This window comes from Narcine bancroftii, chromosome 2 (genome assembly GCF_036971445.1).
Source record: "Narcine bancroftii isolate sNarBan1 chromosome 2, sNarBan1.hap1, whole genome shotgun sequence".
Taxonomy (NCBI): domain Eukaryota; kingdom Metazoa; phylum Chordata; class Chondrichthyes; order Torpediniformes; family Narcinidae; genus Narcine; species Narcine bancroftii.
Window position 1 is genome coordinate 36,623,545 of NC_091470.1, and position 18,517 is coordinate 36,642,061.

Here is an 18,517-nt window from a genome sequence, read left to right on the forward strand (position 1 = left end):
ATGGTCTACATCCCTCCAAATATCCCTCCATTCCCCTGCCTGGTCCATATGCCGCTTAAATGTTGGTATTGCATCTGTTCCCACCACCTTCTCTGATGCTACATTTCAGATCTCTCCCACATCCCCCTCCCCAATCCTCTTTTTAATGCTTGCTATATTCCCCTCCCATTTTAGTCTCAATGAAGGGGTGGCATGGTTGACTTAGCAGTTCATCAAATGCCTTTACAGCACCAGCGATTAGGTCTGGGGTTAGAATCCCGTGCTGTCTGTAAGGAGTTTATGCATTCTCCCCATGTCTGCATGAGTTTTCCCTGGGGGCTCTGATTTCCTCCCACTATTTCAAACATACCAGGGTGTAGGTTAATTGGGTGTAAATTGGGTGGCATCGATTTGTGGGCCAAAATAGCCTGTAACTGTGCTGTATGTCAAATTTTAAAAAAATTAACAAAGGGTTTTGGCCCAAAACACTGAGAGAACAATTTTCTTCATAGATGCTCCCAGACCTGTTGAGGCCCTCACTTCCTCTTTGTTCACTCAAGATCCCAACATCTGTAGTTCTGGGTTTCTCTTGCTTGTTAGTTGTTCCAAAACACAGTTGTGTTTTTATCTTCTAAATGAAAGCCAAAAAAGCTGTAGATCCTGGAAATCTAAAATAATTATAACAATAGCTAGAAATACTCAGCAGGTCAGGCTGTATATGTGGGAGCATTTGAGGTCAAAGACCCTTTTTCAAAACTGGGAAGGAGAAAAAAGAAGCTCATTAAGCTCATAAAGCAGGTCAGGCTGAAGATATCCTCCAGTTCAAAAGAAAAAAGAAACAAGTTGAGTCAGTATCACATATGGAAGACAGACACAGACAGAGAAATCAAGTAAGTTGAAGTTGTGGAATTTAGTATTGAGTTCAAAAAGCAAATTGCCCAGACAGAGGATGAAGTGCAGTTCCTCAAGCTTGTGTGGCCATCTTTGTACCAATGCATGAGACCACAGGCTGTTAGGTCAGAGTGAGAGTGTGATGGAGAATTAAAATGGCAGACAACAGGAAGTTCCGGATTGCCGCTGCAGACTGATGCAAGTACTCTGCAAAGCAGTTGCCCAATCTGCATTTGATTTCTCCAATGTAGAGTAGATCACATGAACACCAAATGTATTATATTAAAATGGAAGAATGCAAGAGTATTCCTTCTCCCTGAATTGTACTCTATTTGTATTTTCTTGCAGATTTGTCTTACTAGTCTATAACCCTTTGTTGACCCTTAGCATCTTCCTCGTAGCTTGCTTTCCCATCTAGCCTTGTATCATTAGTAAACTTGATTAAACCATAATCCAAAATTAAAATATTGCAAATACCAGAAATTTGAAATAAGAAAATAGTAGAAGTACTTAACAGTATCTTATGGCTAGACAGGCAGTGTTGCTCAGATGGAAGGACGTTGCTCTGCCTATTCATGCTCAATGGCTACATGACGTCATGTCATGTTTCAATTTAGAGAAAATTAAATGCTCAATTTCCGATTTAAATTCAAAATTTCAAACACTGTGGAGACCTTTCTTGAATTAGTTTCATAATTTTTGATTTGATATGAAGTTAGAAGTTTTGACTTATGATTTATTACTCTGATAAGAATTTTGTCTTCCCTTTTTTTTGGCCAAACAGTTTATTTCTTGCTAATGGGTTTAGATTTTTAAAAATATAATAAAATGTTAATACAATGTAATTTGTTCGATTGAAATTGTAGGGTACCTTGGATGAAATAATATGATTTAAGTAAAATGTATCTTTTTGACTTTTAACATATATCCTTTTGTACTCTATTTTTTGATGTGAAATTTCAATGTTAATAAAAATATTGAAAAAGAAAGAACAGTATCTGTAGAGAGAAACTGAATTAATTTTTCAGGTTTATGGTCCTTAATCAAAACTATGCACTGTGCAGAAAAATTAAAGCATATAAGAATGGAAGTAATGTCCTGGCATAGATTGAGAATTGGTTGACAGGCAAAAAACACAAAAATAAATGTTTTTGTCTAGGAAGCCGGCAGTGACTAATGTGGTGTCATAAAGATCAGTGATTGAGCCTCAGTTTAACAATATATATCAATGAATTGACATATATTTGGGGGAAGCCGGGGTTCGTTAACAGCTCCTGCTGGAGCTGCTGTAGTGATAGCGCTGCCACTGGTGTGGCCCGTGGGGTCCAGCCACCCAGCTGACTGCTGTCAGCTCTGCATGAACTGAGGGAACCAACAGTGGTTTTAGTTGAAATCCCGCGTTTGCAGGTCTGCACCCAAGATGGTGGCGCCTATTGATCAGCAGCATCCATGAGAGGCTGCAGACTCCAGGAAAGCACGACACCAGAGGACAAGAAGATCACGCACTGTATGAGAAGAAGTGGAGGAGATGGTGACCATGGCAGTGGACCAAAGAGGGGGCTCTGTGCCTGAGGGACCAGAGCATGTGGCAGGCTGCTGGCAACTCGAAGCAAGGAACCCATGGAAGCTGGAGACTGCTGCAGGAGACTCGCGCTAGGCTGTGGACTGCTGGAATCTGGCTCAACCCGGCTGGAGAGGTACCAGATATTGGAACCGGGATACGAGGAGGCGCCGAGGGCACTGAAGGGTTCCTAACTATGTCGGAGTTTCAGATCTGGAGCTTGGGTTGCCAGTGATTTGGACTGGACTGTGTGGCTGTGGGGACGGTGGAAGTGCTGGAGGAGAATCTACAGACACTCGGTGACTGTGGGGGGATTCACGTTTGCTTCTCTCTCTCTGACTAGCTTAGGCAATTCCTGCCGGTGGTGAATCTATCTGCCTTGCAGTAGGCAAAAACAAATTTCAAGTAATTATGACACTTTTATTACTATGATAATAAATTTATTCTTGATCTAGATCTTGTGGCATGGTGGTGAAATGTAAGGAGGATGCAAAGAGACACTCCAAAGTCATTAGATAGGTTGGGTGAATGAGCAAATGCAGTTTAACTTGGATAAATATGATGTTTTTCATTTTCTCTGAAAAGGGAACTATCTGAATGGTGATAGATTGGAATAAGAAAAAGTGCAACAAGACCTTTTTGTCTTTGTATATCAGTTGCTGAATGCAAGTGGTTAATTGCAAGAAGCAGATAGGAAAGTAAATGGAATGTTGACCTCATTCCAAAGACTTGAGAACAGGGGCAAGAATTTGTCCTGTTTAAATTGTTTATATTTTGTTAAGGTCTGGACAGTATGTGGCATCCAAAGGTGGAAAGTTTTATTTAGTAAATTTTAAAAATTCCATTGTGATGAAGCATCACATAGAAACTCTCTATAAATCAAAAACAAATTTCCCCATGCAAACTATATGATTTTAATGTGCCTGAAATAATTAATATGGCCATAAAGATGAGCATTATCACACAACATTTGCTAAACAACTTGAATTTGATCATGCCATTGAGAGATGCTGAGTCTAAATCAAATGCTATTATGCAGGGAGAATTGGAGACTAGTACCTTGAAATCCACCCCCAGTTAATCACAGGAAATGCACTACACACCAACATCAGTCCATTGTACATTGCCTCCAAAACTTTTAAGATGCTGGCATAACTATCTCACACATTTTGTGGTATCTATGAGCTATGAACATTTTGGTACTTCACCTAAGATTAGGAAATAGTATGGAAGTCGGTCTCGTATACAGTGTACATAACTAGAGGAAATGTATATGATCAAGAATGTGAAGTAAAATTGCATTGTTGAAATTAACACTGTCACTATTAGAAGTACTTCTCATTAGTCTATTTTTGCACATGATAAATTTGAATATTGATGTTCAAAATTCTTAAAATTGCAAAAGAAACAATTCCCAGTAATTGAAGGGTTTAGAAAGTAAACAGACAGCAATGTACACATATCTGTCACATAAATAAATTAATTCAAATTAAAAAGGGATTATGTCAACGTTTAAAATAAATTAAAAGGGTTTTGACAAAATAAGTAAGTAACTATACAAATAGTGCACACAAATGGAGAACAGTAAAATAGTGAGGCTTTTAAACTAAATTTGCCATCTCTGCAGGTTATTTATTTTGAGATTGTAATCTAATTTTTATTGTTATATTTTTCAGCCTGAAAAGGCTTACACATCTAGTGTAACAAGCAATCTTCAATCGCCCCCAAAAGACATTGGTAAGTGGCCAGATCCCTGAAAGAAATGAAACACTGCTCTTTTGTTTGGAATTATTGCTATAAATAAAGGCTGTTCTGTTCATATATTCACCTATGCCTGAACCAGCAGAAAGAAACTTACACTCTTTTGGCATTGATTTTGCTATTTCAGGGAATAGTAGGACAGCAATTAGTATAATGGAAATAGTGTTCTCTAGGTAGAAGAGCAACAATGGCGTGGTCGTTCTGAACTGGAATGCAGTCATTCCTATCCTTACATGTAGCCTCCTGTAGCCCCAAATAATACTATACCCATTGCCCTCTGTTCCTTTCCATTCTTATTGAGTGTACAGTGGATATGAACAGAGAAATATGGTGAAGTGTGAGAAAGTGCTGTTTGTTGATGAGAGTCAATGTCATATGAGACATTGGTGAGTCAGTTAACTATTAACTATGAACTGAAAATCGTACAAGCAAATTCTAATCCTTCAATCTGTGGAATTTAAGTGGAATAACAATTTTGTGATGTGTATATTTTATTTGGATTACTTGAACCATTTGAGCTCTGCCATCTATCTTCAGTGCATAGTTCTTGACTCCCAGTACTTTTGCAATATCTCCATGGGTCCACCTTCATTAATCTGATGGTTCCCAAATAAAACTCTCTCCCATACTTGTGAATTGTGTCACCCCTTCTAGTTCCTTTTCTTTTTTTTCCACCTGTCCTTCCAAGCTAGGCAGTCATTAATATCTCTCATATGAGTGTGGTGGTCCTATCAATATCAAGGATCTGTGTAAATCAATGACATGGAAGTTATAGATACTTAGCCAGGATGCTGTAGAAGTGTAAGGGTACCTTAAGGAACTGAGTATGCCATTTGTTAAAACCTTGAAACATTGTTGTGCCAGACATTACTGTTTAGTTGAGAGTTACGGCCTTCAACCAAGGAGAAACTCAAAAGATACTACTTTGTCCTTATCAATCATAGGAGATAGCTTCTTTAGCCTTACCCTTCTGAATAACATCCAAATTTCTTCCTTTAACCTTTAGCCCGATTCAAAGCCTCTTTCTATCTAAAATTATACTCCACTCTCTTCCCTTTTTTTTCCCCCATCCATTTAGAGTTTACAAAACTTATCATTCACATGTATATACTTGAAATTCAAATGTTTCAAATATTGTTATAATTCACGAAAATGTCTCTTAAAAATGTTATTTTGAATATTTGTAGGGATGGCAAGTCCATCAAGTGAACAGCCATTTACATTTTCTTTCCAATCTGATTTATCTTCAAATAATTATGGAAATAGCAAAGATGACTTCAGTTTTGGTTTCTCATTTGGACAAGATCCAAAATCAAATCAGCCAGGTCTTTTCAAATTCTTTTAAAATTGCACATCCTTTTCAGATATCAACTCCTTATTAATAAATATATATGGATGATTAAAAATTATCTTTCTATTTTGTATCTTTGCTTATAACATTTATGGACTTAATAGAAATAATTTGTAATATGATCTTAAATTATTTGTTTTTGATGGTTGTTGCTACTATGCATGTCTTTTTACAATAATAATAATTGAGTTCCTTGTTACCTAATCTTATAAAAGACAATACTGAAAATCTTCAAGCAAGAGATATGTAACAATAAAAATTGGAAGCTCAGTTTAAAGTACTTTCTACTTCCACTATTTGCATTGATTGCTTAATTTCTAGCATGAATTATTTGTTATGAATCTACCAAAATTGAAATATTTCAAATTTGTGCAAAATAAAAAAACGTGCTCTTTTAGTTTGATACTCTGTGACAGTGTAATGCTGTTAACAAAAATAGAAGTACGGAGAATATGGTGCCAGAATACCTGCAGTACAGCACCTTTAGATATTTTTTCAACAGATTTAAAATAATTTGATTATGCAGTTATTTGATATCTTAAATAATAACCTTATTGGTAGCAACAAAAATACATTTCATATACTTTTCATTTGCTCATTTTATGCTTTTTAACCACTGAACTCCAGCATTTTTATAGAAATCTAGGTATATTTAGTTCACGATATGCACAAAAAAAGCAAAGCTGAATGAAATTTGAATATCAAAGATAAAATATAGCACAGCTTTGAAAGGATTACTATAACAAAAATCAATATCAATTCAGAGTATGTCCACAGTTGTCATAGGAGACCTGGAAATTCCCAGCACCTTTGTCTTCTGGTATAATTGTAGCCCTCCACCCAAATTCTGTTCCAATGTTCGTTCAGTTAAAGATTTCAGGAGAAAGAAATGGAATAAACAATGAAAAAGCAAACAAAGCACCTGTGCCTTTTTATGCAGATATATTGTACAAAGTGCTGTAGGCTCATGCCCAAATCCTGTTGAAGTCTCCTGATGAAGATATTGGACCAGGAGCTTCTAGTGACAACTCACTCCAATGTGGGTGTCATTTCCACAACTTATCTTGCATGCGATTTAGTCTATTATGTCTGTGGCATGCATTTCTGATATACCATAAGAAATTGGATCAAAGGGCCATGAACTTTAACATTCAGTATTAGATTATAGTTTTAAAAAGTAATAATCATGCATAAAGGTAGGAACCAATTGTGAATTAAAGGATCCCCAAAGGGATATAATTTTCACCTTCACTGAATTCACAATGTTTAATTTCATGAGGTTCTTAAAAATATTTAGAAAGATAAGTGCTTGAGACCAGAAGGGATATACCCCAGGTTACTAGAGGAAGCAAGAAAAGAGAATACTAGAGCATTGGCGATTATCTTTGCACTCTCCCTGGCCATAGGAGTGGTATCAGAGAATTGGAGGATGATAAATGTAATCCTCTTGTTTAAGAAATGTAATAGAATTCTGGGAATTATAGACCAGTGGTAAGGCACTCTGAAATGCTGGAGCAACTCAGACAGGGTTTTCAGAATCCATCAAGAGCAAAGGTGTATTGCTGACGATTTGGACCTGACCCCTTCTTCAAGGAATAAGCAGACTGAGCCAGAAGGAGGAAATCTCAGAAAATCTCAGAATTCAGACAAATTGGATATGATAAGGGGAGAGGTAAGATTTTATCATGTCTGTGCAAAAGGAGAGGGTGAAAAGGGAGACACAGAGCTGGGGGAAGCAATAGGAGAAGTGGAAGTTGGGGTTAACGACAACCAGAGAAGTCAATATTAATGCCATTATTAAGGCAGATAGAGCCGAGGTGCTCAACAACATTACCTCCTAGTCTGCATCCAGTCTCTCTGATGTAGAGGAGACCACAATGGGATTTGTAATGGATAAATATTTTGGGAAATTTGTAAGATTTAGAGTAAGGTTACATATATACACACATTTTAAAACAGATCTATTTGAAAGACTGAAGAATTCGTATTTAGTAACATTGCAGGATATCTGGAGAATGTGATGCACATTTCACAAGTAGGTGCTAATTGAATTGATGTCATAAAATGAATGGACTGGAGACAAACTGGCTACAAGTATCTTTCTGCAAAGTGCTCACAGAAAGGTCACTCCTGGGTTTTGTTTATCTAAGACAACATCTTGACTGAGGAGAAGAACTCCTGTTGTTTGCTGAAGAAGGTGGGGTTTTTTGCAAGTGAGAGAATCACATGGGCTTTCTGGCAGTTGGCAGTTGGAGAGGGCAGAGAAAACAAGCCCTCTCAGCTAGTGTGGGTAATACTGAAAAACAGCTGAACAGTGCAAGTCAGGAAGAGCTGGTTGGAAACAGAAAGTTCCAAAGCAGTGGATGGCTGGAAGTGCTATCTGTCTGATGTTTCTCTTGGAATAAAAGGAACAGAACGGAACTCTGTGGTGGTAGCCTGAAGAAAGAGGTTACCATCTGGAAAACCCTGATGGGGAAAGTTTCATCAGCAAGACCTTGAGGTGACTAATGGTGGTACCTCAGTTGTGGAAATCCTGGAACAACAAATCTATCTCTGCAAACCCAACAAGAACCTTCCTGAGCGGTAAACATTTACCTTTCGAGCACCAAAGCCTGGTGAACTTTATACATGTTAAATTCTGTGCACAGTATAAGAATTGCCTGCATCCAGAGAACTTGGAAGAAATGAGATTGAACTGTGAACCAAATAACTTTTCTTAAATTTACACACACATTACATACACGTGCACTTAGAATTAGAAGGGGGTTAATTTGAGTTAGTTAAGTATAGAGATAAGTTAAAGTTTGATTCTGTTTTCATGTTTAAAGTTGATTAAAAATAACTTGTTTTAAAAACCACATCTTGATGAATGTCTATTGCTGCTGGGTTTTGGGGTCCTTTGGGCTCGTAACAGACTCTACACTCGATGATTCCTGAAGATTCACAAGGGCCCTGAGTAAAATACTGTTTTTCAGTATTACCCACACTAGCTGAGAGGTCTTGTTTTCTCTGCCTCTCTCCAACTGCCAACTGCCAGAAAGCCCATGTGATTCTCTCACTTGCAAAAAAACCCCACCTTCTTCAGCAAACAACAGGAGTTCTTCTCCTTAGTCAAGATGTTGTCTTAGATAAACAAAACCCAGGTGTGACCTTTCTGTGAGCACTTTGCAGAAAGATACTTGTAGCCAGTTTGTCTCCAGTCCATTCATTTTATGACATCAATTCAATTAGCACCTACTTGTGAAATGTGCATCACATTTGTTACTGCAATGTTACTAAATAGTGAGGCAAAAGGTGTGGGTGCAAGTGGAGCATCTCCTGGGGTTACAAGGCTAGGGCGGAGTGGACAAGGGAGTCACAGAGGGAGTAGTCCTTTAACACTGATCCAACCCATGGCCCATGTTGACTGGCTGTCTCTCTTACTCATTTTCTTTATTTCATAATATATTTGCATCATATATGTCTAATGTAGCAGCCCACTAACAGGATGCGACCCGGTACATAAAATGACCAGTAAATGCTGTGACTGCAAAGTCCCCGTGGGGGCCAACAACCTTTGTCCCAGGAGACCACCCACACAGCAGACAACAGCAGAGATTGGTGCTGCTGTGACATCACTCCTGACATCAGCAGCGAGGAGTGAATATAAGCAGAGCTGCCAGGGCAATAAATCAGTCTTCAACTTTGACTCCTTGTGTGTGTGTCTTCTTTCCACACTTCCCGATAGCATGCCTGCTACATTGGTGACCCCAACAGGTCCAACCTACAATTAGACCCGAAGATGACAGAACAAGCAGCTCTTCACACGGTTTTGTTGAAGCTGCCAACTTTCTGGGCACTGAAGCCACACATGTGGTTTGAACAGGCCGAGACCCAGTTACAATTTTGACACACATTACTACTACATGGTGAGGTTGCTCGACCAGGAGATTGCAGCAAGGGTCATTGATTTCCTTCTTGGAGCAAGGCAAATATGATGCCCTCAATGAGCTATTATGCCACACATTCAGGCTCTCACATCTTGAGCATGCTGCCCAATTGCTGCATATGGATGGTTTGAGAGACAGGGCCCCCATCCACCCTCATGATCAAAATATTCACCCTTGCTGAAGGACACAGACATTTTCTGCTCTTCAAGCAGATTTTACTAACACAGCTGCCTGAAGATATCTGACTCTTGCTCGCCGATGAAGACTTTAGCGACCCCAGGAAAGTTGGAGCCCAAGAGGACATGCTCTGGAGAGCTCCTTGGTGGAGCAGGTCACTAGACCCCGCAACAAGGCCACAACAACAGAGAAGCAAGTGGACCCCCCAGTATTGCTATTATCATCGATGGTGTGCGGTGGCCCATCAATGTTGTCCACCCTGCACATTTCAGGGAAACACCATGGCCAACTGTCTTTGATGGCTGCAGCGCTTGGCCAACATGACAGGCTCCATCACATGGGAGTTTCTGTCAGGAAGATGCTTCCTTATGAACACCAGTGCTGAAATAAGTGTCTTCCCGCCCTTGGCCTACAACAGATGGAACCCAGATGGATGTGGTGGGTTGGGATCTCCCATTCTTGTTCATCTATTTGGATGATATTCTCATTGCCAGCTGCAAAAACACGGAGCACGCAGCCCACCTGAGGTAACTATGGCTGTGAGAATTTTGGCTAACTATAAACTCTTCTAAGTGCCAGTTCAGCTTGGAAATGATGGACTTCCTGGGGCATCGGTATGGAGCGAAACCCCTTCCAGAAAAGGTAGAGGTTGTTCAATGTTTTGCCAAGCCCCACACAGTAAAGGGGTTGCAAGAATTCACCAGTATGATTGACTTTTATAATCAATTCATACCGGCAGTAACTCATATCATGCACCCTCTTTCCGCACTCATGGCAAGGAAGGGTAAAGACATTACCTAGAATAATGAGGCCTCGGAGGCGTTCTAGAAGGCCAAAGATGCTCTGGCCAACGCCATCCTTCTGTTACACCCAAGGCCAGAGACACCAACTGCCTTCACAGTAGATATCTCCACCAAAGTGGTAGGGGGCATTCTGCAACAATTCATCGAAAGGCAATGGCAACCCCTGGCCTTCTTTACCAGGCTCCTCCAGCCACCTGAACTCAAATACAGTGCCTTTGACTGGGAGCTATTGGCATTGTACCTGGCAGTCAGGCACTCCCGGTATTTTCTGGAAGGCAGGCAATTCAAAATCTTCATGGACCACAAACCATTGGCATTTGCCTTTGTTATGGGCCCACAGGACCTCAAAACCCAACAGCAATAAAAATACACCAAGACAATGGTTACTTAAACAAAAGTTACTTTTAATTTTCTTTAAACATAAAAACAGGATCAAACTTTAACTTATTACTATTAACCTTATTTAACCTCCTTCTAATTCTAAACGCACATGCATATAATATATGTATAAATTCAGAAATGTTCTTTGATTCACAGTCCAATCTCACTTCTCACTCCTCCAAATTCACTGGTTGCAGGCAAATCTTATACTTTCACAGAATTTAGCATTTATGAATCTTCACCAGGCTTGAAAGGTAAATGGTTACCACTAAGGAAGGCTCTTTTCGGTTTTCAGAGAGAGATTTGTTGCTCAGTGAACACAAACTGTTTCCTTCCAATAAGTCACTCAGTGTCTTGCTGAAGAAGTTTTCCCCATCAGGGTTTTCCAGATGATAACCTCTTTTTTCAGGTAATCACAGAGTTCCTTTTCTGTTTCCCTTATCTCAGGTGCAACACCACACAGCCAGCCATCTCCTCTTGTATTGTCCACAAAGGCTTTAGTCAGAACTCACAACCCATCTTCCAAAATGGGGTTTTCCACAAGCTTGCCAGCTTGTCCTGTTCCAGTCCCAGCTGCTGCTGCTGAACTGTAGAACTAAATTATCTCTCTCTCTCTCTCTCTCTCTCTCTCTCTCTCTCTCTCTCTCTCTCTCTCTCTCTCTGAGAAAACCACATGACCCTCTTAGAATAGCCAACTGCACTCGGACAGACTGTGGCACTGGATCCAATCTTCTGAGTCCATTCATCTATTGCTTTCCAAAATAATAATCCATTACTCCACAGCATGTCCAATTAACACCTACTTGTGAAGTCACCATAGGCATTCTTCAAAGTTTTTGCAAAGGCACTCGCAGCTCAGACTCTCTGGCTGAAGCCAAGCTCTTGCATTTTAAATGAGATCTGTTTTGAAGTGTTTGTATTTGTTTGCGACCTACACTAAAAAAACCCCACAATTTATCTCCTTTAAAACATCGATATACAATATAAAATATAATCTGTCACACCTTTCACAAAGAGTCTGACCCACAGCCACACCTCTTATAGGTGTCCAAGTTCATCATGGACATCCAACACATCATGGGTAAGACCAACATGGTGGCCGACGCACTGTCCTGTCCCAGAGAATAGACTATTCCCTCTAGCCAAGGTTCAGCAGGAGGACCCTGAGGTCCCAGCAGTTTCCAGCCTCAGGCTGGAGGGTGTCACCATTGATTCTGGCAACCAGATGCTCCTCTGTGACATCTCCACTGGTAAACCCCACCCATCTTGCCAGCAGCGTGAAGGTGGCAGGTTTTGGACACAGTGCATAACCTGGCACACCCAGCTATCAGGACTTCTGTTAAAATGATGGCCAGTAGGTTCATCTGGCATGACCTCCGGAAATAGGTAAGTCAGTGGGCCAAGAACTGCACACGCTACCAGACACTAAAGTGCAGATGCATATGAAGGCTCCCCCGCCCCCCAGACTTTCGAATCAGTGTGACATCAGTTCAGCCATGTCCATATTAACATTGTAGGGCCGCTGCTGGTCTTCCGTGGATTGAGATATCACTTCACCATGACTGACTGCTCCACAAGGTGGCTGGAGGTGGTCACGCTAAGCCAATATAACCACCGAGACGTGCGCCAGGGCACTGATTAACACCTGTGTGTCGAGGTTCGTAATCCTGGAGCATATGACCTCTGATAGAGGTATACAGTTCACTTCAGGTCTCTGAGCAGTGCTGGCTAAGTTGCTGGGAACCCAGCTCCTCCACACCACAGCTTACCACCCTCAGGCCAACAGGTTGGCGGAGCAGTTCCACAGGCACCTAAAGGCAGCCTTGATGGCTCAACTCAAGGGGCTAAACAGGACAGACGAGTTACCCTGGGTCCTGGGGATCCGCACTGCGCCAAAAGAGGACTTCAATGCCACACTGGTAATATCGGGGGAGTTCTTGGCTGCCGCCAAGGATCCAAAGAATCCCACAACCTCATTGACAAAGCTGACAGAAAATCTGGGCACACTAGCACCTCCATAGCCTCCGCTTCAAGGCCAGGCCAAAACCTACATCCCCAAAGACTTAGAGACCTGTGAGTACATTTTTGTTTGGAGTGCAGCACATTGAACATCTCTGCAATGGCCGTTTGAGGGGGCGTATAAAGTAATTAGACACAACAGGTTGACGTGTGTACTGGATATCAGCGGTAAGGAAGAGACTTTCACTATTGACCCCCTCAAACCACCAAAACTGGGCATTAGCCAGCCAGTCTCCCTGCAACCCCCATATTGCTGAGGTGGGCTGGTTCAGGGGGGAGGAGGTTATGTAGCAGCCCACTAACCAGGACGCAATCTGATACACAAAATGGCCGACAAACATGACAACCATACAGACCCTGTTGGGGCCAAAAATCTTCATCCCAGGTGACCACCTGCACAGTGGGAAACAGCGAGCAATGGCGGGAACACTGACCAGTTGGAGATTGGCGCTGCCGTGATGTCACTCCCGACATCAGCAGCGAGGAGTGAACATAAGCAGAGCTGCCAGTGCAATAAATCAATCTTCAACTTCAACTCCTTGTATGTGTGTGTGTGTCTTCTTTCCACACTTCACGGTAGCGAGCATGCTACACTAAATTCATAATCATCACTAATGCAGGAATAAATATCAGTGGGCATCTGTGTAAGGTGAGAGGAGTAAAGTTTAGGGGAGATGTCGGGGTGAATTTTTTTATGCAGAAGTAGTGGATGCCTGGAATGCATTTCCAGGGGTGATGGTGGGCCTCGTGCAATAGGGACATTTAAAAGACTCTTAAACAGGCACATGGAAGCAAGTAAAATAGAAGGTTATGGGTGTGAGGTAGAGAAGGTTTAGGTTGTTGAGTACATTTACTCAACATTTATATAGGTTGGGACCACATTATAGGTTGAGGACGTGCACTTGCAATAATGTAGGGTAAGTGACCAGTGATGCAACCCAGACTAACTAACGAAGACGAGAGTAGCACAAGGTTAAAGAAAAAGGAGGCATAATTAGAATGAGATAGTAAAGCAGTCAAAAATATATATTTTTTAAAGTATAATAGTGTCTTGGTGTTTGATTAGTAATAGTATCAAAGGTCACATGAAGAAAGCAGGAGAATGGGGTGAGAGGAAAAATACATCAGCCATGATTCGAATGGATGTGCAGACTCAATGGGCCGAATGGCCTGGCTCTCCTACATCTTAGTGTACAATACCATCAAAATAGAAAATATGAAAACAGGGCTTTTAGAGATAATGACAGGTAAGATTATAATGGGCATAAAGAAAATCCTATGGCATGAAACAAATAGTCTATATTTGCTCTCACGGGAGAAAATGCAGTAAGAATATAAGGGAGCCACAGAAACAAAAATATCAATAATGAATAGGTATTGAAGAAATTAAGGGGACAAATATTCTGAATGTGGTCACCACCAGCTCAGTACTCTCAAAGAGGGGACTTCAAAGAATGTAGTTTTGATCATGTCCAAAATTCCAGGACAAGTGCAGAAGATTGGAAGGAAGCAAATGTAAAACTGTTATTTGAGAAGGGATGAGAGGGGAAAAAAGAGAAAATTGAAGCCCAGACAACTGTTGAAAGAAAATCCTAGAATCTATCTGTATGGACTTGATAATACCTGTAGGGTGCTTAGAAAATCAGAATGATTAGGTAGAGCCAGGATAAAAACCATGTTTGACAAATCAAAAAGAGTTTTTTTTTTGAGAATTCAGTCGGTGTATAATTCAGGAGGAATCAGTGACTATTGTACATTTTGTATTTTTAGAAATGCCTTTCAAAGGGGTGTTACATAAAACAAGAGTTCACAATTTTATTAAATTAAAATTTAGAAAACTTTAGAAAGCTAGATTCTTTTGGACTTGGTTTGCTACACAGAATTGCTCCCTGCAAATGGAGACTAGGTTTTGTGGGGATTGTGTAAAGGCCCTGCCCCTGCAACAGAAAGCAGAGCTTAATAGAAAGCAGAACTTGAGGCAAGTATCTTAATACACAATTTTTAATCTTATTTAACCATTTTTCATTTTTTATTGTGCAATGTATGAAAAATAAACCATTAAAAATTCACAAATAAAAATTAAAATATGGAACATTAGACATTAAAGATTCTCCACTATCTAGAAAAATATTTTTTGATATTTAAGGAAGATTGCATTAGGTTTGTCTAATTTACATTAAAAAAAATAAGCTAACCTTCCACCAATGTCAAATAATTATCTGGTACTTCTATTGTATGAACAAACACTATAAAAATCATCTAGTGCAAATTGGTGGAGTTAGATTCATCAACATCTGAAACTACTGATGTAAAATTTTCTAAACCATCCCAACAATCATTATTATGAAATTCAATTCTTTAAGGGGTTTATTAACATTTCCAAGAATCAGTTTCAGAAGTTATTATCAGTAGTTATAAATATAAAATACTGCTAGTATTAAAATAATTGTCAATGAAAATGATATTGAGACAATTTAAATGATATCTATATCTTATACAGATAAAAATTAAATTCCAAATAAATGTGTAATACAGAGAACAAATAAAAATAAAATTCCCAATGAATCTGCATGGTTGAACAGCTCATTTCACATAGAGTTGTTTGCTTCTCCATTATGTATTGTATGTGATGGCACAAGAGATGACATGAGTCAAAAGCTATCAAAGTCCTCATTCCCAGTGGAGAGACCTTGCCTTAATACTCTGTGACTCACACCCAGGTTGTTCTCAGCTCTACTGCTCTGCTTCCAGACACATCACTTACAGAGCTTCTGATGTTAACAACTTGCCGAGAAATCGCCTTATGGCATGTAGCTTCCCTGACCCTGTACCATGCCCATTTGAGTAGTATTTGATTTAAACAGTGCATGATGCTCTTTTCTGGTGAGCGGTTTGACCCTGCAGCTTGTGCAGTACTAAAGTCGAATTTCCTGAATTGTTATTGTGACTGTAAACTGATGAAATTATTAGATCCAGCAATAAAACATTCTTCATTTTATTAATCCAGCCAGCTATTTGTAATCCATTTTGAAATCACTTAATAAGATTATGGCATTGCCACCTGTTACCCACTAAATGTAAATAATCTGTATATCATCCATACATTATATTGTATATTGAATTATAGGCATTGTAAACTTTAAAAACACAAGGATTGATATATTTTAGAGGACTTTAATAGGTGCATTTTTGATCGGGTTAATATTGATGCTTATTTTATTCATTTATCTAATGCAGTAAACCTTTAACTTGCACATATTTAGTATTTTTATTTTCCTGAATTAGTGATTGAAACCAATCTTCTACTATTATCTGTACCTCATGGTGTTTGTAATCTCTATTGTGGGGTGGTGAGAATTACTTGTGCTGATAAAGAGGAAATTGGCCAACTCAATAAATTTGACCCTCTGCTTCAGCATTTCTCCATGAGTGATCCATAGGTTTGTTGTAGATAGTCTGCAGAAACGTGGCAAAAACAAATTCCACCAATATAATATACAAGCATTCTCTAAAGCAATGTTGTAAATACTTAAGGTAGACTGTGGCTGGAAAAAAATGAGAAGTGCTCATCTTGCTAATTTTCATTATTTTTTTTAAAAGGGTGATTTTTGTGTGAAGTGTGGAAAACCGTAACCTCTCCCCCACCAGTTATTCCACTGCAGGTAAGGTTTTAAATGTCCCGCGAATGGCCCAGAGTTGGTGGCAAATCTCCCAGCAAATAAAAGTCTCAATCAGCTCCTGATTGAATCCCTCCTGCAAAATCATCTCTTGCAATCAGTGAGAAAAAAATTGTATTTGAAGCTTCTGAGATTCATGATTGTTCTTAAAAGCAACCCCTGAAAGAGTTTACCACAATATAAATTTGTCTATTTTTATCAAAATAGAAATGTCAGAAACAGTTTGGTGCTTTTTCAAAGATTCTCTCATTTGATGACAAACTAAAAGTTAACTCTTAACTGTTTCATGTAGAATCATAAATAATACCAATGTATAGCACGGGTTGGGTCCTTACAGCCCACGTCATCCAAGTCAACTGTGATGCCTATCTGCACTAATCCCATTTGTCCACTAGGCTCATAAATCTCAATATCTTTTCTATCCAAGCAGCTGTCATATGTCTTTAAAACAATGTTGTAGTATCTGCGTCCATTACATCCTCTAGCAGTCCATTACAAATATTCTCCACCCCATGTGAAAAGATGACCCCTCCTTTAAATTTCTCCACTTAAAATGTAAGCTGTGCTTTGTAACAGTATTTTTTTGTTTATATAAAGCAATTAAAATCTAGAGCTATTCCCCATAATTTCATATCAACATAACCATATAACCATATAACCACTTACGGAGCGGAAACAGGCCATGTTGGCCTTTCGAGTCTGCACCGGTTCACTGATTTTGTGCGCCCTCTCCAGGCATTGGTGATTTTAAGTGTAGTGTATCTTTGAGAATTTTAACATCTATCCATAGGTACTCTGTACTTTGGATGTGAAATCTCATATTAAAATATTCAAAAACATTGATTGTGTGGGAGAAGCCAGTGAGTGGCCGTGGACAATAGCTTCTCAGACTGGAGGCCTGTGACTAGTGGTGTGCTGCAGGGATCGGTGCTGGGACCAGCGCAGCTTGTCATCTAGAAACATAGAAGGCGATATGGAATGCATCCTTTCCTAATCTCTTACTGAAGCTGTCTATTCCTCTATCTCCACTGTAAAACATTGTACACCAAATGCAATTTCTATTAATCAAAGCAACTCTATAGAATTTTAGAAAAGCTGAATCAACTACAGAAAGCATTTAAATATCATTGTTCCCTCCCTTGAACTCACTAGCTTCCATTTCCTTATCCACAGTCAATTTCACAAAGATAAGCATATACAGAGCCGTTGTCATACCCACACTCCTGTTTGGATCCGAATCATGGGTCCTCTACCGGCATCACCTACGGCTCCTAGAACGCTTCCACCAGCGTTGTCTCCGCTCCATCCTCAACATTCATTGGAGCGACTTCATCCCTAACATCGAAGTACTCGAGATGGCAGAGGTCGACAGCATCGAGTCCACGCTGCTGAAGATCCAGCTGCGCTGGGTGGGTCACGTCTCCAGAATGGAGGACCGTCGCCTTCCCAAGATCGTGTTATATGGCGAGCTCTCCACTGGCCACCGTGACAGAGGTGCACCAAAGAAGAGGTACAAGGACTGCCTAAAGAAATCTCTTGGTGCCTGCCACATTGACCACCGCCAGTGGGCTGATATCGCCTCCAACCGTACATCTTGGCGCCTCACAGTTCGGCGGGCAGCAACCTCCTTTGAAGAAGACCGCAAAGCCCACCTCATTGACAAAAGACAAAGGAGGAAAAACCCAACACCCAACCCCAACCAACCAATTTTCCCCTGCAACCGCTGCAACCGTGTCTGCCTGTCCCGCATCGGACTTGTCAGCTACAAACGAGCCTGCAGCCGACGTGGACATTTACCCCCTCCATAAATCTTCGTCCGCGAAGCCAAGCCAAAGAAAGAAACAGTCAAGAAATATTTATTTAAGTTCTCCCATTTTCCCATGGCTCCACGTATGGATTACCACATTGATCCGTAAAGCACCTACTCTCTCCCTAGATGCCCATTTACTCTTAATTCACTTGAACCTTTTAGGATTCTCCATCATCTT

At 40.1% G+C, this 18,517-nt stretch overlaps 1 protein-coding gene across 6 annotated transcripts in view; it reads left to right on the forward strand.

Moving 5' to 3' along the window:
* Positions 1 to 16,502, forward strand: part of LOC138753376 (protein SIX6OS1-like) — a 121,343-nt gene extending 104,841 nt beyond the window's left edge. For 4 of the 6 annotated variants that reach the window (XM_069916292.1, XM_069916291.1, XM_069916288.1 and 1 more), the window contains 2 exons: positions 4,108 to 4,168; positions 5,380 to 6,396. In XM_069916292.1, coding sequence (XP_069772393.1) covers positions 4,108 to 4,168; positions 5,380 to 5,537 — 219 coding nt within the window. In that variant the 3' untranslated portion in view covers positions 5,538 to 6,396. Of the gene's footprint in view, positions 1 to 4,107; positions 4,169 to 5,379; positions 6,397 to 16,452 lie in introns of those variants that run through there. The other 2 variants (XM_069916293.1, XM_069916290.1) reach the window with 2 other exon arrangements.
* Positions 16,503 to 18,517: the final 2,015 nt, after the last annotated feature.